The 25,002-nt window shown below is 38.9% G+C and overlaps 1 protein-coding gene across 2 annotated transcripts in view; it reads right to left on the bottom strand.

Annotated features, from left to right (window-relative positions):
• The window catches only part of CRY1 (cryptochrome circadian regulator 1), a 39,550-nt gene that overhangs the window by 9,540 nt on the left and 5,008 nt on the right, over nt 1-25,002 (bottom strand). For both annotated transcript variants that reach the window (XM_032107635.1, XM_032107636.1), the window contains exons 2-5: nt 6,909-7,017; nt 3,491-3,633; nt 1,947-2,131; nt 503-591 (exon numbers count right to left, since the gene is read on the bottom strand). In XM_032107635.1, coding sequence (XP_031963526.1) covers nt 503-591; nt 1,947-2,131; nt 3,491-3,633; nt 6,909-7,017 — 526 coding nt within the window. The remainder of the gene's footprint in view (nt 1-502; nt 592-1,946; nt 2,132-3,490; nt 3,634-6,908; nt 7,018-25,002) is intronic.

Genomic DNA, 25,002 nt, shown 5'->3' with positions numbered 1-25,002 from the left:
GGGAGAAATCACGCACTGTTTGTAACTGAATGCAAACAGTGGACAGATGGTCAGGTCACCTACGATACCCAGGCGTTCCTTTTGCATCAGCAGAACCTCTAGAAGGTAGTTCAGCTCAATACAGAAGGCATGGACTGTCTTCCAGAACTATCTGTGATTTTCTTTTAAATACATTGGAAATACAACTAGCAACACATTAGCTGTCAGAGGAACTCCCCTTCAAAGTTATAAAATGCATGCTTCGAATAAAATTACTTCAAAAATAAATTTAATTTTTTTTAATACAGAAGAGTAAATCAGACTGTCTCTAAAATTCATAGCAAAGATAATCTGCTATCATCATTAAAAAACAAACTGTTGATTTATATCATTAATGCCTTGAGTTCAAGTTTGCGGGGTTTGGTTTTTTTTTAACATAACTTGCCCAAATCCCTTTAGGTTTCATGGCAAAGAGTAACTATGTTTCCCAGATACGTCAGACTTGCAGTGATCTGAAACATACCTTTCGTTCTAAATGTCTTTCCAGTCGCGTGAGAGCTTCTGTTTCTCCCCCTGGCCACACTGCAGAAGGCAGACCATCTGTGTCAAAACCTGAAAGACAAATTGAAACAAGGAAATTCCTTGTTTGTTTATACTGTAGGGCAACAAAATTATAGCATATTGATACTTGACTACATTCTACTGCATCCTGAGAAAAACCCTAAGTTAGGATACATGAAAGTGTGTTTTAAAACAGTATGTGACCAAGACTTCTCAAAGCACATCCAATACCTTTAACATGCAGCAAAACTCAAGTTTTTCCTTTTACATTTACATTAATATACATTACAAATTTTACATGCTGAATGGTCTTACTTCAGTCCCATTTCTTCTGGTTTTGGTTTCTTTAGGTTTTTTTTCATAAAGTGACCTCTCTATCATTTCCCAAATCTGCAATATGCAGGCTATATCCTAAAACCAAAAACTTTTTTTTTTATTACTACTAAGAAGCAACAATTCCTATTGTAATTTACAGAATGTCTAAAAACTTTTTCCTCCAAGGTAAAAAGCGTGAGTGCCATCTTCAGAACATTCCTAGATATCACTGACCTCAACTTCAATAACAGGGATTGTTAATTTGATGACAAACATGTACTTGAGCCACAAAAGAAAGATAAAAAGAAGGTAATAAGATTTTTTCCATACCCTCCCACCTGCCCCAAGATTGTTCATCAGATGCATGAGAGAACATGTCTGTCTATAGTTTAACCACTGCATAGTGAGATCATCTCTTCTTAGAAAGGCTTTAAAAACCAAGGTCTGTTTTGCAAGAGTTCAAATGGACTTGACAGGGCAGTCACAGGTTAACCAAAATCTGTCCAGACCCTTTTGTTAGCAATTTGGAGGTCATAGCGCATTTGCTTCTATTTTGGGAGGTGTGTGGAGAAACAGGAAAGAGACTAGGAGAGTCACAGGACAATAGCTGACACTATTCCTTAAAATTACATTTACAGAAACATAAGACTTTTTCCCCCCAGAACCTTCTGAAGTAATTGTCTTACTACTATCTTTTTTTGGTATATCAAGCGAAGAGGGTTTTTTTTTAAACTAGTTTGTTAAATGACAGATTAATGACCTGAAGCACAAAGATACAAAGTGTATTTAATACAAAATGAAGCATCAAAGACTATTAATTAATAGCTTAAAGATTATTTGGTACCCTGGCAATGCTGTATTACAAGAAGCCAAACAGTACTTAGTATATTTTGACCTGACCCCTCATTTACCAGAAAACAACCAGAATTTACAGAGTTGATTATCTTTTTTTGTTCCTTTTGTATGCCATAATTGCATCAGGTTAACAATTAACCACTAGCAGGACCTCATTCATTGTTTTAAGTATTGTGCTTTTAGTGGGAGATTATATCTTAGTTGTTTCAAAATGTCAAAGCCATCTCAGAACATACCCAGCTCCTCAAGTGATGGCACACCGTACTTCTCATCGTGGTCATCAGAAACTGGAGTAGTACATTTTTTCATTACTTCTGGAGTTATAGTCTCCACAGGCATCTCCAGGGGTTCCATTCTACTAATTAGGGTCTGAAATCGCTTGTAAGTAAGAGGAGGCTGTCCTCCATTTAATTCTATTATTCTATATTAAAGAAAAAAAAAGAAAAGAAGCATGTCAGACAATAGTATTTAACAGTTTTTCTTATAAAATATACTCAGCTATACATACACAGAAATATCTTCTTACTTTCCTCCAGCTTACATAGAATCCCAAATATACATGGTAATCCAGACAGTCAGAACTTTAAATATACCATCCTTTTTTCCCCACTACGGAGACATATAAATTAACTGTTTATAAGCAAGTCAATTTTCTTCATTCCTGGGTTACAGAAATTCCCTCATGAACAAGAATATAATGAACATGGACAGTTCAAGGCAAAGAAAAGAACAGATCAGGAAAGCAGATAGAGATCCTAGCTACATACAGAAATATCCAAGTCACTTACAAGACTATGGTATTTGCATTCAAAAAACCCATCTTTCCCTTCTGGTACTGAGAACAGTAGTTGATATTAAAACTGTCTTAATATGGGGGGAAATTAACATGTAGCTTATACACAATGACTGCTGTAAAAACACAGTTTCGTATTCTGTATTGTATATATCTAAACTAGTCTTGGAAAAAAGGGAAAACTTCAAAGAAAAATTTACAAAGTGATAGATGAAACCAAATGCTTATTTAGTGGGGTGTTTGGGTGGGAGGGGAAAAAAAAGGAATTTTCAATTTGGGATTTTTAAAAAAGTCAGCCATTAGTTTCAAAAAGTAAATACTTCCAATTTTGCTGCCCTCCCATGTGTCTGCCTCTTATACATTGGCTTGTAACAGAGTACAATGGGCAGCTACCACAATAAATCACTCAAGAGAAGACAAGTCATACTTCTAACTAGTTTGTGCATTATGTTTCTGTAATAGGGAATTAACACTAATCCATTAAATAGATAAGTGGAAAAATATAAACAAGACATTAAGTAAGGCAACACAGGGATAGCAAACAATCCCCAATTACTTATTGAATAGAAAATTGGTAGGAAACAGTTCTTAAAAAAAAAAACGACAAGAAGTAAAATAAAGACAAAACAATTTAACAAAGCAACTAAACAAACATGTTACTTGGGAGATGCCACAGGCATGTTCGAGTAACTTAATTACAAAGGACAACTAATTAAAATGAACATTATTTTCAAAAGAACTCCAAATTAAAACTGCATTTCAGATACAGTTATATATCAGTTTTTAGAGTTTCAAAGTTCTACTCAGTATGTAGTAAAATTTGGATGGATGGATGGATAAAAGCGAAACATGAAACAAATTTGTAGTTTTCCTAACCATGAAGTGTTCAGTGTGGAAAGTAGCACACAATATATAAATTAATACTACATAAAATTTTAAGGGGCTTTTTTCCTCCTGTTTTAAAATCCAAGGTAAACAGTAACTTACTTGTCTAGGTCATACAATGTGTGGGAAATCCGAACAATGACCTCCACTCCAGCTTCACTAGCCAGCTTCTTGATAGCTGCATCTCTTTCCTTCCCAAATGGTTCAGAATCATATTCAATAGAAAGTTTTGCAATGTTCCATTCCTACAACACAAAACAAAAGTGTGGTCCTTTAGCAACTCAGCTGCATGATGGAGGGTGAGGGAAAGGAGAACTGGAAGGACAGGGGCAGAATGGAACATCAGCTATTACCTGTGAATAGTTATCAAAGATACAGAAAGATCCAAAATACATTAGGCACCCAGAATAACAAAAATAAAGTCCAACTTTTTGGCATCTAAGTAGCTATCAGGCATAAAAAAAGCCTCCATCTGTCCTATTACTGTGGGTGTTCACTGTAATGGAACAACTTCCATGCAAATTTTGAAAACTCATCTCTAGCTTTAGGATCCACATACCTTAAGAGACTGAACAGAAAAGGAAAGATGACAAAGACTGTCTTCTGAACATGGATCAGCAGCAGTACCTTGCTCTGCAGAAAAGCTTTTTACATATGCCTGTGAGCTTTAGCAGCAGAACTGAAGTTTCAGGGAAGAGGGGTGGAAATACTGCCACTCTCTCACACCAAACACTTTCTTTACCTTTTCCAAATCCCTACTCCTCACTCAGACAATCTTCAAATTCTTAATTAAAAAAAAAAAGAAAAAAAGGCTGTCTTCTACAAAGAGAATACCTTATGCCTTGAAGTCTAATATTCTTTATGTCACAGATTCTGTTACCAAGGCCACAGTCACAGGTGAGGAAAAAGAAGCGAACAAAGGGATCAATAATGGCTAAGGCTTCTGCAACAGTAGGAAATTGGAAAGCTGAAGTATGCACAAGATGATCCTAGAAAGCCATCATGCCAATCAAACTCAAAGAAATACCTTTCTAATACCTCAGAATCTTAATGACTTGGTTTAATACACCATAGTATTTCAGAGAATTGGATTTACACCAGAGACAAGGGCACTCAGTGCTAATCACCTGAGGTGCTATTTCACTTCTGAACTCCAGCTCTCTCCCAGCCCTGAGGACAGATGATTCCAAGGAGTGCTTGCTCTTCAAAACAAGGCTGGGCTCCGGCCATCCTTAAGTCTGCCAAGACTAACCCAGCAGGCCTTGAATCCTCAAGCAACCTCCTACACCATCACATAACATTTACTTCCCATTTCATAATGTAAAACCACTGTCTGACAAGTTGCAGCAGATACTTTTCTAAACTCTTCTTTCCTCTGGCTTATAGCAAAGATGACCATAAAAAAACCATGACCAAGACCCAGAGCCATGTCCCTAAGGGAGTCAAGAAAACTCTGCTGTGTAATGTGAATATACCCAGATCACATCAACGTGAGCCAGGCAATTAGAAGAATCATGGACACAGATCATTTTGCACGTACTCATACTGCAGAATGGTTTTAGCAACACTGATGCATTAAAAAAAGCAGTGATTGTTTCAATTTTATTTTCTTTATTGAGACAAGCCCAAAGAGATAAAGACAGAAAGCAGACCAGGACAAATTGAAGAGGATGAGGCAAGAACAAACCAAAACTTAACTGAAATGAAAGACCCTAAAGGTGTTTGAGGCCTTTGGCAAGGATAAAGATAGATCAGTGTTCTGCCTTTTGAAGGAATTGTTCTTCAGTCTATGAAAAGGAAAGCCTTACCAAGAAACAGCTGTTGTACATTCATTCCCAGGAAATCCACAGATGCTGGCATCTGTGATAGGACTACTGACACCAGGCCATACAGAAGTTCCACTGTCTCCTACCATGACTTAGCTAAAGTTATTTTTCCAAACTTAACTGATCTTTTCCACATCTGTTCGTTCTTCAGGGTCAGGATCATTGCTCACCTTTGAAACATTTAATAGGGATGATCTGGAACGCTTTGTTCAGCGTTACAATCCCTTCACTGCACTGCAAGTGTCTGATGTACAGCTACTGCTCTGGCAGAAGTAGTTGTGAGATATAATTTTAAGAGATAGATACACGTTCCAGGTAGACTTCAGCCAAAAGTGAAGAAGTCCTCAAGAGCTTCAGTAACTTGTTTGAGCATAGAGGATGTCCTCAAAGCCCCTCAGTGAACCACTATATGATAAAGGCACTTTAATTTGAGGAACCACAAGACATAAACAGACGTGAATGTTCGTTTTTGATTGCTGTACGCTATCTATATTACAAGTTATTTTCATTTTCTTCTCACCACTAAAATTAATATTCTAAAAAAGTGGCAATCCAATGCTGCCAGGCATTGAAAGATCAGCCTAGCAGCAAGATCTGTAACAGGAGCTGTCAAAGTAGCCATTAAAGTATTTAAGAAGACTTGTTACAGGTTGCTCAAATCCAGAAGGTAATGCACACAACAGCAAGACTTTTGCTCCTATTTAAATGCAATCAAACTAAATTCGGCAGATAAATACAACAAGCTTGAATATCTGAGAGGTTGCAAGCAGCAGCTAATGCCACAGTACTCCTTCAAGAAATTCTTCACTGAGGGGAAATCAAGGAAAGTCCAGTAGAAGTATCATCCAGTTAGTGCTTCACAACAAAACCACAATAATGATGGAAATATGAGTTTTGGTTGAGTTTTCAGGTTGGTGTTGAAGACCTGGGAATAAAAATCTTGAATGTATGACCTCTGGAAAAATGGGTATCTACTCTTGCCCCCACAGTCTTGCTTGTTTCAGTCACCTGAATTCAGTCATTCTGAAAACACTCTTTAAATCAATTTGCCAAGTGTTCATTTTTACTACACTATTATAGTATTATTACCTTAAATACACTATTATCCATGGCCAACGTATTACTATCAGTAACAATCACTCACAGCTTTAATATTTTCAGTAAGACCCTTTCCCAAAAAAGCCTTAAATTTCTTTGACTAGAAATTGCTTTCTAGTTACACTATGCTTTTAACAATACTACTACTAGAAAAAAGCTTATTAAATCACCTTTAATGGCCAAAAAGCAATCATAGCAGATGTTTGGCCTAAATAAAACATTGCTTTTACAGGTCAGGGTTTGAACATCGATTCACATGCACAAAATTTTATTTCAGTATTACAAAGGGAACCTGTAAAGGAAAATGTAGTAATATACAGTACCTACACTTAGCAAACCATTTGAAATCAATTCTGTTTCTGGAAGGAAAGAAACAAAAACCAGTAAAGTCCAAAAGCAACTCAGTTCAGCTGGTGATATGTACATTAGAGAGGAAAAATTCAAAACAAACAACGTTAATGAGAAACTGCAAGGATAGATCATTATTTGCATGAATAACTTGCACAGAATGAATCAGTGCAAGAAAGACTCCTAGTTGAAATTAATTTGTTGGTCATACTTGTGGATAGAAACAACAAGTGCAAGGTGGCATTTACCTTAAAAAGCCTGGGGAAAACATCTGCTGGCTGTCCACGGATAACAAACAAACGTGAATTCAGTTTCCGTAGATTGGCATCAAGATCCTCGAGACATTGAAGCAGGAATCTGCAAGAATTGTAAAGAAACATTTATTTTCTGAGGCAAACCAGACAATTTTACAATAGAAAAAGGTAACTAAGAGGAATAATCAACAACAACTATCAGACCTTGAGTGCTTGGTGCATTTTTTGGTGATGCATGCATGTTCACATCCTAATTACACTTGGCTTACAGTGGTACAACCATGTAATATCTTCCACAATACATAATTCATAAAACCAAACCACACTGTCATTTCACAGTTTTCCCCTCAATGTTATTCAGGTCTGGAATGGACTAAAACACACTCTAGTCTTAACTAAAACTAGAAGTATCTTGCCATTCTAAAGACAGAAAAACCCTCAACAAACAAACACAGATAATCAGCTGTTGGCACACTGCTACTGAACTTAATCCAAGTCCTTCTTACAAAACTGAACTGTTACTAAAAACAGCATACTAGAGGAGTACACAGTCATGACTCTCCCTCTGGTCTTCATTTATAGAAACAGCCCTCTACGTAGCATATGCATCTTGACTGTACCCTCACCTGAATTATTTATTGAGCAAATTAGCACATCAGACAAAAAAAAGGGGGGGAATGGGGTGCTGCAAATCTGCAAGTGTTCAAAGGAAACAGGTAGTTGCACAAAGAATGTTGAAACAGGTTCACATGCGCAAAGATTTATTAGTAGATATAACAACTAAAATAACTCCAATGGTGAAAGTGGTTTGGGGAAGAAATAAAAACAAAAGGAAAGAGGAAAAAAAGAACTCTACTTTGCAGCCAGCTGGAAAGAGAAGTGCTGGGGTTTCCCAGATGAGTGCCCTTCCCCTGGACTCTCTCCAGTCTAACAAGTGGCTCCTCCATAATATTTTTCTCATGTGGTCAGCAGGTTGAGGCAGGTGATTCTGTCCCTTTACTCTGCCCTGGTGAGGCCACATCTGGAACGCTGAGTCCACTTCTAGGCTCCCCAGTCCAAGAAAGACCAGGAACTACTGGGGAGGGTCTGGTGGAGGGCTACAAAGATGATGAGGGGACTGGAGCATCCCTCTTATGAGCAAGGGCTAAGAGTTGGACCTGGGTAGTCTGGAGAAGAGATGACTGAGAGGGATCTTATTAATGCATACAAATATCTTAAATGCAGTGTCAATAGGACAGGGCCACTCTTTTCAGTGGTGCTTAGCAAAAAGACTAGGGGCTATAGGCACAAACTGAAACAGGAAGCTGCATCTGAATATGAGGAACAACTTTTTTGAGGGTAACAGAAGACTCGAACAGGCTGCCCAGAGAGGCTGCATTCTCCTTCTCTGGAAATATTCAAAACCCATCTGGACATGATCCTGTGCAACCTGCTCCAGGTGAACCTGCTTTAGCAGGGACAGTTGGACTAGGTGATCTCCAGAGGTCACTTCCTACCCCAACCATTCTATGACTCTGTACTAACAATATATATTTCACCAGGAGCTGCTCAAGCCCTCTCAGCCATTCCTTCTTACAGTGCTGTTGGCACTCAGCAAAGCACATGGTGATCCGGGCAACTGCTGAGTCAATGCCTGGTGGTCATTAACTTCTGTGCTCACACATTATTGGATCCCCTGCCATAAACCACAAGCTACACCCAAAGTGGGGGGAGGGAAAAAGAGGCAATTCCCACATTGCAGTCCATTACTCCTGAGGAAAGCTGCTGTAATGACACTGTGCAGGTGCAAGGCCACAGCGATAACACCTCCGGAGCAACCGCCCCAGACCGAGGCCGGGGAAGCAGTGCCACGACAGCTGGAGACGGCGCCTGTGCCTGGTGAGAAGGTGCACAGCTACCATGGAAGGGCAGGAGCACCTCTGCAAGTGCCCACAGTGTTATGAAGACAAAGACACTGAGCAACCAGGCGTACTAAAATCAGGAGCTCATTAGCACCTAGATTTTTAAGAAGAATCCTAAAAGCTAACCAGATACAATGAAAATGCTACACCTTCTAGGAGGGATACAGCATACATGATTGCTGTAAACCTGCTAACATCCATTTTCTAAGTATTTAGCAGTATGTAAGTGATGCCTACCTAACACACATTGCTTCCAACTTTACATGGGGAAAAAACTTACCAAAAACACTATCTAAAAGGCTGGGAGGAACCTCCCCTGGCTGCTATTAAATGCCTAAAATGTGTGGCTCACTCGACCTGAAAGAGTAAGAACAGGACTCTTGGCAGCCAGCATAAAAGAATACAATGGCTTCTTGGCTGGCAAACTATGTGAGATGTTTAATGACTAGAACAAACCAAAAATGCCTAATTTTCTCACTTTGCTCGGTTTTGTTTTGAAAAAACTCTAGGCTAGTCAGAAAAGAAAAAGAAACTTCTCTATACTCCTTTAGTTAGAAACCATGCAGGAGTCATTTTAAGAATCAGATCAGAGTTGTATATGCTTCTATCAGAGAGAACTTGAGCCCCACGTTCCCAGGACAAAGTCAATTCCATCTGGACTCTGAAAATTACAGCTTCATTTTTTTAAACCTGGAATGACAGATGTTATTCATTAGTCTTACCCATGTGAATCTCACCTTCAAGGAGCATGTGCATTCACATACACTTCACAAATCACTAGGAAGACAAACTGCAATACCGTCCTGGATAACTTTGGAATAGTCCAGAGCGTTTTGGGGGGTTTTTTTTGTGGCTTGGTTTTATGGAGTTTTGTTGTTGTTACACAGGTTTGTTTGTTGTCTAAATTCATCTCATGGAGTATAGGGAAAGGTTATGAAGAGAAACTGGTGACATAAAATATTCATAACTATTCCTATATTTCAGGAAACTTTTGATTTTTTTCCTATTGACATTTCAGTTCCCTCTATTTTCTCAATCTCTTTTCTTCCTACCTGACTGACCACAATACATAACTTCTAGTCTGGACTTGGCACAAAATCCTATTCAAGAAGATAACATGCACCGACCCAGTCTCCAATTCACATCCAAGATCCCTAAACTTGCCCTTAATACTGTTTAATCTCTATTTGTTGGTCCCCCAAATCCCCTCTATTATCTCTCTTATCTCTCACCACACTCCAGCATTTCAATCTCCATAAAACTCTTTTAGGTACTTAACAAAAATAACAGCATAGACTCAAACTGTTAAATATACGTAGGAAGAGAGCAGGAGGGTGGCCAGGGGACACACACACCGCCCCCCCTTACCTCAACAAAAACCAGAAGAAATTAAAAACAGCCAAACCACAGCTTGTGTTGCAATACTTACGGAAAGCACAATGTTCAAAAATAATCGACCAAATCAAGCCCTAGCGACCCTACAATATCTAGAGTAACAGCAATGCAAAAGAATACTGCTTTTGGCTTCCAGAACACAGACTCAGTTTACAAGTAGTTACTCAGAACAAGCATTCCATTTTTTAAGCATACTTGAATCTTTCAGTTGAACCAAATGTGTTTTAACAAAATGTGATGCAAATAATTAATCATCTATTCTGTTTTCATCAACAGTGTTTATGCTATACCACATCTAAAGGCATTTTCTCATTAAAGTGCTAATAAAAGTTGTCTAACATAAAAGCCTTTACAAAGATTTATAGAATCACAAAATACTTTGAGTTGGAAGGGACTTTTAAAGGTCATCTAGTCCAATCTCCCCCGCAAAGAGCCTTGTTCAATATGAACCTTCTTAAATAATTGCTTTTAAATACATCCCTTACCAAGAAACTTAATAATCGAATCAACTATTTGTCATAACCCAAGTTTTCATGTCCTATTTTTCTCATGAGTACCCCTAAAACCTGCAGAAGCAGCACAGCATCTTTAACTGTATGCAAAATTACTTGACCTTTCTCTCTGAAAAGATACACCAAAACGCTCACAAACACGTTCCTTTCACAGTAGAACAAAACCGAAAATGAATGGTAAATTAGTCTACGAATTGAAAATGAATACGAAATTTCCATCTCATAAAAAGTATTTCTTTTCAGTATATGAGCTCTAGAGGCAAAGTTTCTTCACAGCAGCTATGAAATAAGAGCTACTAGGCTTGAACTCTACTATACTTTATGCCAGACTGTGGCAATGAGAAGGTATTTAAATCTCTCCCTACAATACCAGGTCATGTTTCTGAGTCTACAATCTAAACTAACTTTTTTCCCTCAACCTAACAGTCAATGGGAAAGCACTGTCTTTTATACTTTGAATGAATTACATGAGCTGTAGGACTTCATTAAAAGACACAAAAAGGATGCCCTTTTTTTTAATCAGATTAACGCATCAGCCCAGTTTCCTGTATCTGGTCTAAAAGATCCCTTGGGCAAACCAGAAGGAAATGTTCCCTAATAATTTCACAGTAGCAAACGATGTGAGGTACGTGCACAACTGGCATGATAGAGGGAGGCAGAAAAGACTTACTTATTTTAACATGGGGAAGATGCTGATGCAAAGCATACCTGTCTGCAAGCAACATTCTTAGAGAGCATTACACACATTTTGCCAGAGACATCTAATTATGATATTCAGAACTGTCATCAAAGCTGCTGAAGACTTCACTCTTTAAAAGACATGCACACGAAATCTTAGTAGTTGACTCCTAGAAACTCCACAACCTTCCCTGCTGTCAATCATACAAGGTACGTTTGGGGTCTAAAATATAAACTAATTGCCAGAAACTGGCAATAGTTGCATAATATGGGTCATAATTTTAGCTACCCTGCAACTGAAATAAACTGATACCATCAAAGTAGCTATTCAAAAACTTCAATTAATAATTGTTAACACAGTTAATCATTAACAAAATGACCTAAAGCAAGCACTACATCACGCAATGCTCCTGGCTCTGCACTATTAATGTGACTAAAGACTATCCAGGAGCAGTCTGTTAAAAAGGTAACACTTTTATTTAGGGAGGAGACTAGCAAGAAGGATACTTATAGACACACTATATAAGGCTACCGTTAAGTCTTGTTTGGGGTTATTTTTAGGAGTAACGAACACCCAGAAACCACAATCACATATAACCATCCTTGCCAGTACAAAATGAGGGCAGTTGCTGGGACCTGAGGGGACTTAAAATGCATTGACTTCTCTTGCAGGTGCTATTCACATCTGAAAATGCTAGTGCTAAACCATTAAGAATAATTTTTCTGAACTAATCCAGATTCTAAATTTAACCATTAATAGGAGTGTTAGACTGCACAGACACACAAAATATAAGAATTTAGCTAGGCTTCCTCACTCCGAGAGGAAATTTAAGAAATTGAGTGAAAAAGAACAGTAATAAAACTTGTTCCGCTCCTAATTTGATTAATACCTTTTACCCACGACTGGTCAACTTCCAGCAATCCATCCAAACTTGTGTTTAACCTGTCTTTTTGAACACCGTCTATCTATCCACTAGTCCTCACACCAAGCCATTGATTTCCATCAATAGAGAAGCTCTGTCAAACATGAGAGTCATGGATATTTGATTGCCACCCAGCTTTGTCTAGCAGAATTATCTTAGGCAGCCTAATATCTGCTAGCTTTATTACCCTGTTCAATTGTTTTTTCCAACACTGTTATCAGATATTCCTCCTTCATCTTTCAGAGTTTAGTAGAGCTGGATTCAATAAAAAGCAAGAATATTACACACTGTATAATACCAACTACATTTTATTAGAGGGAGTATAATTTACAGCATTAGACCCTAATGTATTAGTCACACAAATCATGCACCATTTCTTTCTCTTCAGAGAGAGAGAGCGCACTTTTCTTTCACACATACTTTGCCATATGTTTGATTAGGTTATTAGGAGATTTCAGTATCAGGTAAACATACACCTCATACTAATTTCAACAGGAATCACGATGCGAATACCAAATCTAATACCAAAACAGAGTATGAGGCACTGGGAAGTATCTCAAATTTGATGTCCCTTTATACAAATATTTAATATTTTACCAGTGTATTTTCCTGTTTGATTGCCACCAACCAATGTGTCTTACTGCAAGCAGTATATTCTTATGAAACAATAAGAAGATTAAGCTCAGACAGGATTTAAGTGTTATGTACACTCCACAGCACCCTTTGGCAGCCAGCCACAGTAGTATTTTCCTGTTACCAAATCAAGGTCACAGAGGCATCCCTTATTGTACCACATTGTTTCAACGAATCCCACATCCAACTTCCACATCCTAAAATGGTATACAATAACACATTTCGTAAAGGTATTATCCTTTGAGCATATACACAAGAGCAGGAAAAAGTTCATGTTATTCAACTCTAGATACTTAAGTGAAGTAGCTGTGGGAGCTAACTAATCTCCTGCAGGGTTGCTCTACACTCAGTGAAGAAAAACCAGCTCCTTTAGAGAGCAATTCAGGACTACAGCATCTTTCATAACTTAGTAGAGCTGATCCACTTGCAAAAACAAAACCAAACACTGACCATGAAGTGCGTCACTTGGCTTTTTTTCCCCTAATATTTACTACTGTTATAATCTTTAAGCCAAAGCAGAGCTGTGATGGAGGAAGAATGCAAGATACATCCAAGCCCATGTACAGCTGTAAAAGAGGTTCTCAGGGGAAAAAACCAACCCATTCTTTGAAAATAGATGAAAGAAAGGGCTTTGAACAATAATCAAGAGAAAAACATGTTTAAAATTTAATCTCTCCAAGCTGAGTCCTTTTGGGTGCATCTTCTTTGACACTAAGGAATAAAGACCATTTCAGATATGGAGTGGGAATAGAATATCAACTACAGCAAGCAATAGTGCTCTATTAGGAACAACAAACTAATTTGAATCCAACCTAGCTCACACTGGGCACAAAGCTAGCATTTCCTTACATACCATCCCTCATTAATTTCTCTCCAACTGAACTATCTTTTCAAGGTTAGCCTTTCCCAAAGGAAGGAAACACACTGTTTTTTTGTCCTATTCAAAAGGCATTCATAATGTCCCAAAGATGAACAAAGCAGGGTAATAGGTAGGATTACAACCCTGGACTTTTGGAGAGCTACCTCTGGCCTCTTCAAGGACCTACTTGGAGGAATCCCAAGGGTTAAGACCCCAAGAAGGTTAAGTGGTCCAAGGGAGCTGGTTAATATTCAAGCATCATTTCTCACAAGCTAAGGACCAGCGAGCATCCCTATTCGTAAGAAAACAATTAAAAGGATCAGAAGACCTGTGTGCATGAGCAAGGAGCTTCTGACAAAACTGAAACAGAAGAACATTTACAGAATATGGAAAATGGGACAGGCCACTTGGGAGGGATAAAGGCAGGTTTTCAGAATATGCAGGGCTATGATAAGGAATGCTAAGGTCCATTTGGAATTGAATCTAGCAAGTGATGTCATGTATGACATGACAAAAAGGGCTTCTTCTACACCTTCCTACCTTTCACTACAAGTAGCAAAAGGAAGACTAGGGAAACATGGGCTCACTGCTGAATCAAGTGGGTGCCCTGGTGACAAAGGATACAGAGAAGGCAGTTACTGAATGCTTTCTCTGTTCAGTCTTTATTGCTAAAGCCAGACTATGGGAATCCCTGAGCATGGAGGCAAGAGCGAAATTCTGAGGAAAGGAAGACCTTCCCTTGGTCAAGGAGGATCAGATTAGCTATCCTTTAGTCAAGCTTGACATCCAGAAATCCATAGGCCCCAATGAGATGCACTCATGAGTGTTGAGGGACCTGGCAGATGTTATTGCTAAACCATCATCCACTCTCTATCATCTCTGAAAGGTCATGGAGAACAGGAGAAGTGCATGAAAGTACCAGTACAGGTTAAATGTTGTCCTACTGCAAAGCAGCTCTGCAGAGAAGGACCTGTGATTCCTGGTGGACAACAGGTTAAACCAGGAGCCAGCAGTGTGCCTTTCTCATCAAGAAGACCAGTGGTACCCTTGGATGCATTAGGAAGAGTATTGCTAGCATGTCAAGAGAGTTGATCTTCCCACTCTACTCTGCACTGGTGAGGCCACATCCAGAGTGATGTGTCCAGGGTTGTGGCCGGGTACGCTGGGCTGCCCAGTTCAAGAAAGACAAGGAACTACTGGAGAAGGTCCAGGGGAGGACTACAAAGTTGATGAGGAGACTGGACCATCTCTAATGAGAAAAGGCTGAGAGAGCTGGGCCTGTGTAGTCTGGAGAAGAGAGGACTGAGAGGGAATCTTACCAATACATACAAATATCTTAAGGGCAGTGTTAAGAGGACGGGGTCAGACTCTTTTCAGCTGTGCCCAGTGACAGGATAAGGAGCAATGGGCACAAACCGAAACACAGGAAGCTCCATCTGAATACGAAGAAAAACTTCATTACTGTGGGAGTGACAGATCACGGGAACAGGCCCCAGAGAAGTTGCAGGCTCCTTCCCTGAAGATACTCAAAATCCACCTGGACACATCCTCTGCAACCTCCTCTGGGTGAGTCTGCCTTAGGGGGTTGGACTTGATGATCTCCAAAGTCCCTTCCTACCCCAACCATTTTGTGATTCCATGAAATAGCATTATGGAGTTGGTTTCTATTTTGTGAGCCATACATCACAGCAAATAGTGTATTTAGCTTCTATGAAGTCTGGATCTTAACTTCATACTCAAAGGGCACCCATTACTCACCTAAATTATTCCCGTGTAACTCGAAGCTAACATCTCAAATTAGTTCATGTTACAAAGGTCAGCCTGCTGGTGATAGGAGACTAAGAGGCTCACAGCTTCCTAAATCTCTCTCTCCCAGTGTCTTCCATTCTTTAATGTACATATTCTGTGGTTATTTTTTTCTAATCCTCTAATTCCAATCTGATAAATCAAAATCTTTATTATTTGACTTTAATTCTTTATGCCTGCTCTCTCCAGAAAGAAACTGGTTGGATCCATAAAGGAAAACCCAATAGCAAACAAATTGTACTGGAGACAACTGGGGAAATATTACCTAGAAGCAAATTACAAAATTAGAGTTACTTGAGAGTACAGACATGCTCATACATAAATAAATTTAAACCACCTTATTCTCATGTATCCAAGCTCTCTTATTTAAATTAGCAGCTCTTAAGGCTTGATGTAATTAACAGAGAGCCGGTCTGCTTTATAAAATATTTCAGCCACGTTATTTTCAGCAATCTAAGCTGTCCATGAGAAAGTAACAGCTAAGGCTCATTTTAAAAGAGCAAGCATGATAAGAGCACTCCAACAAGACAGTCTTGCAATCTGATTCTGAAGGACAGATTTTACACTGCCCTTCATTTACTTTAACAAAACCCTCTTCCTCTCCTTACATTAAAGTGACCTCTTTAAAGTTACAATTAGTGCTAGTAAAATTTTGCAGTTTTATGTTTCCTAGAAATAAAACATTGGCTTAAATAAGTATTTTTCTTAACTACACTGGAGAAATTGCCTTAAATAAGTCCTTAAGGTACAATTCCATCATCTCTGGCTTCCCATCTCCTAAGAATCTATTTACCTAATAGAAGAGAATTAAGGATATAGCTGAAATCCTTTAGCAAGCACAGAAATTGGTAGAAAGTTTGGAAAATTGAAAAAAAATACCCTGAAGCTATTCTTGGAAATCTTAATTAGAATTGACTGGTGCTCACCTTATGGTGCTCAGACTTTCAGCACTGTCTTAACTTCCCACTGCTACTCTTATGAATCAAAATGCCAAAGTTTTCTGAACTGGTCTTTCAAAGATGAAATTAGTCATTTATAGCTGAATACAAGGTAAACTTGCTCAAGATGTATTCATGGTTTTGAGTAATAATCATGTAGAAAAAAAAAACACTTAACCCCCCCCCCCCCCAAACAAGTAACTGAAACACAGATTTGTTTACCAAGCTGCACAAATCCCAAAAACCTCCACTTTGTCCTCAACTATCTCAGCACGTGGGCAGACCAATGGAGGTAACTGTTCACTTCAGGCTGCAGAGACCTTACAGAGCTGACGCAGGAAATGCTCAGAGCTCAGTAACATAAGTCCTGGAACTGAAGTATAGCTCAAGACACAACAGACGAAAAAATCCAAATAACTTCTAGATAAACGTGCTATCTTCATCTGCCACAACTTCAGCAGCTCTCTGCAATACTGAAGGCCAGGACCAACAGGAAGTACATCATTTGAAGTAACTAAATTGATGTTAAAAAGTTACATAGTACAGTTAAGTAGAAGATTCTGATAACTACGGAGTGATACTCAGTCATCTCTGCCCAAGTCATAGTAGTTTAGATAAAGAATTATTTTACAAAGAATGAAACCTTTACTATAACAACTGTACTTTTACATTTTCCCCATCTATCCATTCCTTTTAGAAGACAGGAATGGATTTCCAAAATTCACTTCCTAAACATCAGTGACAGCATTTTTTATTACTCTGTTGAAAGAATAAAGGTAGACAACTGGAGAACATCCTTCTATACAGAATCACTGCACTTTTTTCCAGTTTGCTTGTGTAAGGATTAGAATTAATTACAAAAGAAAAGACTCAGACAAGAACACTGCCAATTAAAAAAAAAAAAAAAGGGGCGGGCACCAAGCCCACCTTCCTGAATGTGGATAAACTTTGTTGGAGACAAGTGATTAGTATAAGAGCAGTTGAATATCAAGAGGAATTGTTAGCATTCCAGAAAAGGTCCCTTCCTGAGTTGGAAGGGACCCACAAGGACCAAAGAGTCCAGCTCCTGGCCCTGCACAGAGCAACCCCAAGAATTGCATCATGTGCCTGAGAGCATTGTCCAAACACTTCTTGAACTCTGTCAGGCTTGATGCTGTGATCACTTCCCTGGGGAGCCTGTTCCAGCACTAAAGAAAGAGTTTATCTTTTCCTAGAACAAGGTGGGTTTTTTGTTTGTTCGTTTTAACTCTAAAATTATTTCTATAGACAAAATTTATAGGGGAAGACTTGTAGGCTCTGAACTCTGGAAACATAATCAATGATAGGCATTATTGTTACAATGCAAAAAAAGGTGTTCCCCACTAGAGGTCTAACTGAACAGAAACAAACCTTATTTGCTTTAATCCTCCTATATCCAACATCAGGGGGCAAGACCAAGGGGGCGGGGGGTGGAGGGGAAGGAGCAGGGCAGGAGGAGCCCACAAAGCCTGCAGCTTTCATTGTTACATATCTCCTAACCTGATCATTTCCTTATAGCGCTTTCAAGAAGAACGTTTCAATATGAATCAACAAAAATAGTTTCGTAAAGTAGGTCGTTGCTGCAGCAACCGGGCGGCTGTTTGGACTACTCCCTGCCACAATGACCTACTTTTCCAGTTATATGTAACCGCTGTAGCAAGAGCCGAATATTCCTCCCCTATGGAGCCGCTCCGAGAGGATTCCTGTACCACAGCCGAGCTTTACTCCCAACAGGCACAGAGAAAGGCTTCATTTGAGCAGGTACAAGCAGCGGGTCGGTTCTGCTCCCCTGTGTCATATTCAGAAGTGTTGGTGGCTAAAGGTTACGTGAAACCCAATATGTGCTCGGAGCTCAAGAAGTCCCACGGCAGCGCTCAGAGCCGGAGGAGCTGATAAAGAATGGAAGGGGAAGGTGTGAAAAGGAACAGCCGCTCGTGAACAGCGTGTCCCCTGCCAGACTCAACAGCTGGCACCAAACTTCGGCACAAACAGGCTGTTCCTGTACCACCAACCAAGCACAAGCTCATGGGCACCATCCTTCATTACAGGTCTAAATAACACTAAATCTGCGTAAGAGAAAAACCCTGGTGAATGGCAGGTAAAGCTCACATGTTTTTAAACCCTATTTAACCCTGCATGCGCTGGACAGGGGAGATACAAAGGCACCACACAAATCCAGGAAGAAATGCTGACAATTACATAATTTCCTGTTTACTGTTGCTGTTAAAATCAGCATTTTTCCTTATGACAACGGAAAAAAGTATCACCTCTTAAACTAATGAAGGAAATAACTACCTCTGTAGAAACAAGACTGCAAGACTTCAAACATCAATCACAGTGACTGGTACTTAGGTATTTTTTGATCAATTTATTCAATCCCAAGTTCAAAAGCTTTCCTTCAAGGTAAAATTAAACAGACAAGCACAAGAGACAAACATTTCCAAGCAAAAGAAAATTCATTCCAAGAAAAGGCAAGCTAGGCATTACCATATGGTACTCCAGTCAACAGAAAGCTTCTGACAGATACAGCTCATATGATATAAGCAGAAAAACAAAGAACACAGAAAAAAAGCTCTCCAAAGCTTACTTTACCTTAAGTATTCTTAAAATTTCTAAGTTCAGCAGGAAAAATACTGCAACTGGTGACAACACGGTACTGCAAGTGGAAAAGTTTTTGGAATTTCCCCCACACTTTCATTTGGGAACAAGCCACTTAAAATGACATAACTGTTCCTGAAAATCACATACTCTTCAAATAGAATAGTAAAAAAACACCCTAAAAGCCTAAAAATTATTTTTACTTTACAACTGCACTTGACAAGCCATAGAGCAACAACTCTAAGGTAAGATTCTGGAATAAAGACAGACTAATAGAGGAAAAAAGTGCAGAATTATGAAAAAAAAATAGGGAAGGCTGCTGCGAAAGAGGAACATACAATTACTAGTAACAGTTTTCAGTTTGAAAGTGTGACTTCCAGTGCCAAAAATGCAAGCTTCATTGTGCTGTCTCATATGGAAGCAGTAAAAAATTGGAGTAAAACTTTCAGCAAATGCAGCATTGAAAAATTTTGCTTTGACAAACTAACATACTGTTTCGGTGTTGGCACTGAAAAAGAGGGGTTGGTGAAATTATATTCAAAAGAATGCAGAAAGCCAAGTTCTAAAATGTAAAAATAGAAAGATGCACATTATCCCCCACAAACTCATGATTTTCTCCATGGTTTAGAAGAAAAACACACTACTGCTGAAATAAAGTACTTCTCAACAGTAAATTTATTGGCAACTACCTTCCAGAAAGGAAATTTCAACCACGTAAAAAAACCCTACTCACTGAAAAGCACCATGACTATATGAGGAAAACTAATTTTACACAGGTCTCCCCAGGTTACAAAAGCCTTGAAATAAAAGGGGGAAATACACAACAATTAAAGCAGAACTGTCAATATCACAGCAATTTACAACTTTTTTCCTTTGTCATAAACTGAACAAACTACATACTAGTAGATGTTTCTAGATCATCCAAGTGAAAGAGTATGCTAGAGAAAAAAATTAAAAATTAAAGTCTCTCATAGAGTCATTTAAGGAAGCATTCACAGGGTTTGGGAGATACTGTGCAATAGCAGTAAACAGCAAACAGTTACACTGCCTAAAAAGAAACACGGATAAAGCACTGTAAACTAGACCATACCAGGCCTGTCATCTACTGAAAAGTAATGATGGAAAGTCACAGGAATTATCCCTAGGCAACACAAATAAAACAAATAATTCAGATGCCATCCTTGGCTTGATCACCCTCATTAAGACTTGGATGAGTTCACTAACAGCAAGACTTATAAAGAACAAAACTGAAATGCAACCTCCTCCCCCAAAGGCCCTTCTGAAACCTGGATGGCAAAAATTACTGTGGAGAACGTTTTCTTTCAAATGCATGTCTCAATTTTACAGATGTAGTCATGCTTCTCCCACCAGACAGAAAAAAGGGAAAAAATATTAGGTAATCTCGGCTAAAAGCCACAATGTTTTCTTCAACTTTAAGACTTCTAGAAAAAAAATGAGCTTGTTTAGTCTCTAGAATATAAAATATAAAGGAGAAAGAAAAAAAAAAAAATCACTTGACGTCACAGGATTTACAGACAGAAAATTTCAACTCAGAGGAAACTCTGTAGAGAACATAGCAAAGACAACATTTAGTCCATTCTTCAATGAATCCAATATATTAGAAATCAAACCACTAACTATTTTCAATGCCAGTGGCTCTATAAAATGCAGTATCACAATTCTCTGGTACACTTTCCCAGTACTTCAGAACTGCACAGATTGTGAAATTGAGATAAAGTTTGCCATGGTGTTCTGTATCTTTAGTGCACAGCAAAACTGCAACCATTCAGACCACAATCATGTTTTATGAACTATACAAGGCATGAAGTAGCAAGCAGCCTACATGAACAAGTCACCTATTTATTTCTCTGGCTGATGCAAATTACACTCCTATTTCTGTTTTTTACACTCCTATTTCTGTTTTTTCAACCACTTTCTGTCTCTCTCTCTCAATTGCAGCACAGTTTACCCCTCACCAACAAGGTCAGTAGAACATTGGCATTGAGAAACAGGCAAACAAAATTCTGCAAGCACTGAACTCCACAGGTTCCTTACTATAAAAAATAAAGCATTTCCTACGTCATGGATATCATACTTTGGATAAATAACAGATAGAAAAATCCAAGTTTTCCTTACAGGAATTGTTCCTAAGTAACCTGTACTATAGATATTTCATCTCCATCACTGAAGAATTCATAGCACATGTTCATACTTCACAACTTCCCCATTTGAGCTTAAACAGAATTTTTTCAACGTTTCTGGTTTTAATTTTGAAGGGATGAGGGTCTGTGTTATGAAAGGGTACAAACCTTCATTGCAAGAATTTTACAGCCTTAACTTTTCATGTCTGTGAAAGAGCCTCAACCACACAGATGTTGGAGAAGAAATGCATGAGAGTGAACAGGAAGGGAAAGATTTCCTACAAATTAATAAACACTGAGATAAAGTACATTTCTGAAGCAGGTCCATAAAATTTCTCTAGTTTAATTGCAGGAGAAAGCAATGCATAACACAAAAGCTCTGGTGTACATCACATACCTGTCAATACAAAAATTAGATATGCAAGACACATCCTAACCAATGTTCAACTGGAAGAAATCCCTTCCATCTCTGATAAACTGAACAGGTTTTGTCTTATTGCAAGAAAGTTGTTGCACTTTTCAAAGAGATTATAAGCAACAGTTTAACACCTGAGTTTACTTCTGAAGCCCTGAGTATTATGAAATTCTTATTTCCTGGCCAGGTTTACCAATGTTGAATTTTAGACTTTTCAAATATTAATGCAATTTTAAAATAAATAATAATTTAAAAAAAAAGAAAAGTACAGAACTTGCAAAAAAAAAATTGTATTTTAGGAAGCTCTGTTCACTGCAGCTCAGCTACTGTCTAAACTAATGCTAACAAAGCTCATGTGTTGGTTTTTATTATCTTCACTGGTAACTGGAATGCACTCCAATTTGTAACTGTTCCAAAAATACAGATGCACATGTAGACTTTTGCCACAGCCATCTCCACTTACACACTTGAACACTGAAATATTGACCTGTCCTTTCCAGTCTATCCTTCACCTCCACTGAAGCTTTATTCCCTTACAAAAAATCATTTACACTCATGAAACTCCAAAGCAGTGAAAGCAAATGCTTTATGGTGACCTGAAAAACAAATGGAGGCTTCAGGGTTAGAAGAACATTGCAATTATAGCTCACCTCTTGACCTAGATTGCAAAGAACATGAAAGCCAGAAGTACACAGAAGCACACAAACTAACCTTGCTCCATGTTAAATTAAGAGTTCTGAGAAATCTAAGTGAAATGTATTGCACCAAAATACTATGAAGTTCTTACTCTGGTAATCAAATCCAGTCCTTTCCTAGGGGTAGCCAAAGGTATGGCTATTAAACCTGCTAAAACGTGATATGCAAATTCCTAAGCCCATGGCACACAAAGCCACATACTCTCACACTGCTTACACAACCCACTCGTGCTCAAGCTGACTTTTGCCCTTTTAGGTCCTTATGGGAAGATCACAAAATTCTGTAAAGCAAAGAGTTTCTTCCAGTATGCAAATTCATAATATCACAGACTTTAGTGTGACTTCTACACTGAAAAAATGGCCGACTTTGCTGGCAGCTTGACCTTCCTCCTATCACAGGTTATATAACTAACCTGAAAACCTGCCAGGCACTGAGACAGAGTATGGAAAAGAACCACTTCTGAAATAAAGGCTTCCATGCTGTAGATAAACTGTTAGAAACCAAAAAGTTCAGGCAGAGCACAACGATAAACAGGCTTTTCTGCAACACTTGCATAATATATTTAAAGAGTAGCTTCCACTGGTTGGGATAAAGACATTTTCCCAAACTGGAGGAGAGTATATTTTATTGTATTAAAATGGCCAAAAGAGAATGATAATATATAAAATAACTTGGAGAACTGATGCAGAATTCATTGACACTGCCACATACTGATCAGTTGAGAAAAAAAGAATGCTGCATTCTCAACTGCCTAAAAAAAGCTGCTTTCACATTCATCACAGATGGTGTTTGTTAGGGGTTATCACCCTCCCCCTTTGTGACCAGAGCAGGAAATACCATGATGTGCAGACTGATTACCTTCCCCTACAACGTGATCTATTGATACTTATTTAAAATAAAACAAAAATAGATTACTGGTCCCAAGAGAAGGAAGACTTAAAAACCCTATGGACTTGTTTCAAAACCACATTTCTTCCTTAATACTCAAAACCCACATACTATTCTCACACATTAAGAACACTTGACCCAGATCTTCTCTGGACATCCTGAAACCTGGAGATTAATGATGTAAAACCAGGTGTCTAAAACCTCAAAATTTCTTAACCTGAGGAACTAAGATTACTTCAAGGTCAACCTTGGAGTCAAAACCCAAATTGCATAGATGCTCACTATAATTTTTCTGGCCTATAGTAACTGCTATTTGGAAAAACCAACTTACTGAGCACAATTCAATTTGCAGTACTGCCTGCTCCCTCCAGACCAACCAGTGCAGTCTTCTTGTCCAACTGAATAATAGTTACATTACAGAATCTGGTGATACAAGATCACTCACCAAAATAAGGAAACAAGCACAGTGTAATTTCTCAGCTAGCAGGCTTATTTCTCACATTTTGACAGTTTGACAAAAAATAAATTGCACCTTTTCCCTGCACAGTAAAAAGGCCAATACTTATTTTCAGCAGTATCATTTCAAAGGGTGTCAACAAATGGCAAGCCACTGAAAAAAACAATAATCCCCTTCCAAAAAGCACCTGGTGGTTACTGCAGACTTGAGCAATGCAGGCCAGAGTTACGTGACCATTGTAAACTGACTCAAATCCATACTGCCACTGAAAGAAATGGTACCTGCCCTTTCCATTCTTTGCCTCTTCACTACTACTACCGTGACCTTTTTGCTGGCACAATCTACCACAGAGCTAATCCCACCAAAACTGGTAATTAATCTCTTTTGGACAGATTGATGAGCTAAACTGGCTCACCACAGGGCAGTGTGCTATCATAAAAGGGTGGAGCCAACCCTTTCATCAACAGTGCAGGATTAAACCCATGAGGACATACGTCAGTGTGCTTCAGTGACGTACTTTGTAAATCATAGGGCTAGATCATATAACACAAATTATAGAGGGAGTTGCTGAACTGCAGGCACTTTTGGGGTAAAAAATGGTTTTTATGGAAGAGAACAGGTGAGCAGCCTAGGGGTGTGGCACTAAGGGGTTTCTCCAATCTAACTGCTAGTACCACAGAACTCCCATCTGAACATGCACCTTCTGGAAACAAGCTACATACAGACTTTTTACAGGTTAATCACCCTCAATTTAATGGGCTGGGTGAACAGAAGTGCTCCAAGTGGCACACACTGCCCTAGAGCTGAAGCCACTCATTAGAGGGCATGATGGGTTGCATTGGGTTTGCATGGCCAGGTTTTGGTATTGGGGGGCTACAAGGGTGGCTGCTGTGAGAGGCTGCTGGAAGCTTCCCCCATGTCTTTCCAGGCCAGTGCCAGATGGCTCCAACACAGACCTGTGCTGGCCAAGGCAGCACCTCCGGGATAACGTATTTGACAGGAAGGAAACGCTACTGCTTGGGAGCCATTGAAGCCAGAGAAGAATGAGAATATGTGAGAGAAACAACTCTGCAGACGCCTAAGTCAGGGAAGAAGGAGGGCACTCCAGGCACCAGAGCAGAGATTCCCCTGCAGACCGTGGTAAAAGCCACTGAGAGGAAGGCTGTCCACCTACTGCCCATAAAGGACCATGGCAGCAAAAATAGGAGTGTGAAGAGTCCTTCCCCTGAG

The sequence above is a fragment of the Corvus moneduloides genome, chromosome 4, assembly GCF_009650955.1.
Source record: "Corvus moneduloides isolate bCorMon1 chromosome 4, bCorMon1.pri, whole genome shotgun sequence".
Lineage (NCBI taxonomy): Eukaryota > Metazoa > Chordata > Aves > Passeriformes > Corvidae > Corvus > Corvus moneduloides.
Note: the sequence above shows the minus strand (reverse complement) of the source record. Positions and strands in the feature narration are given on the sequence as shown.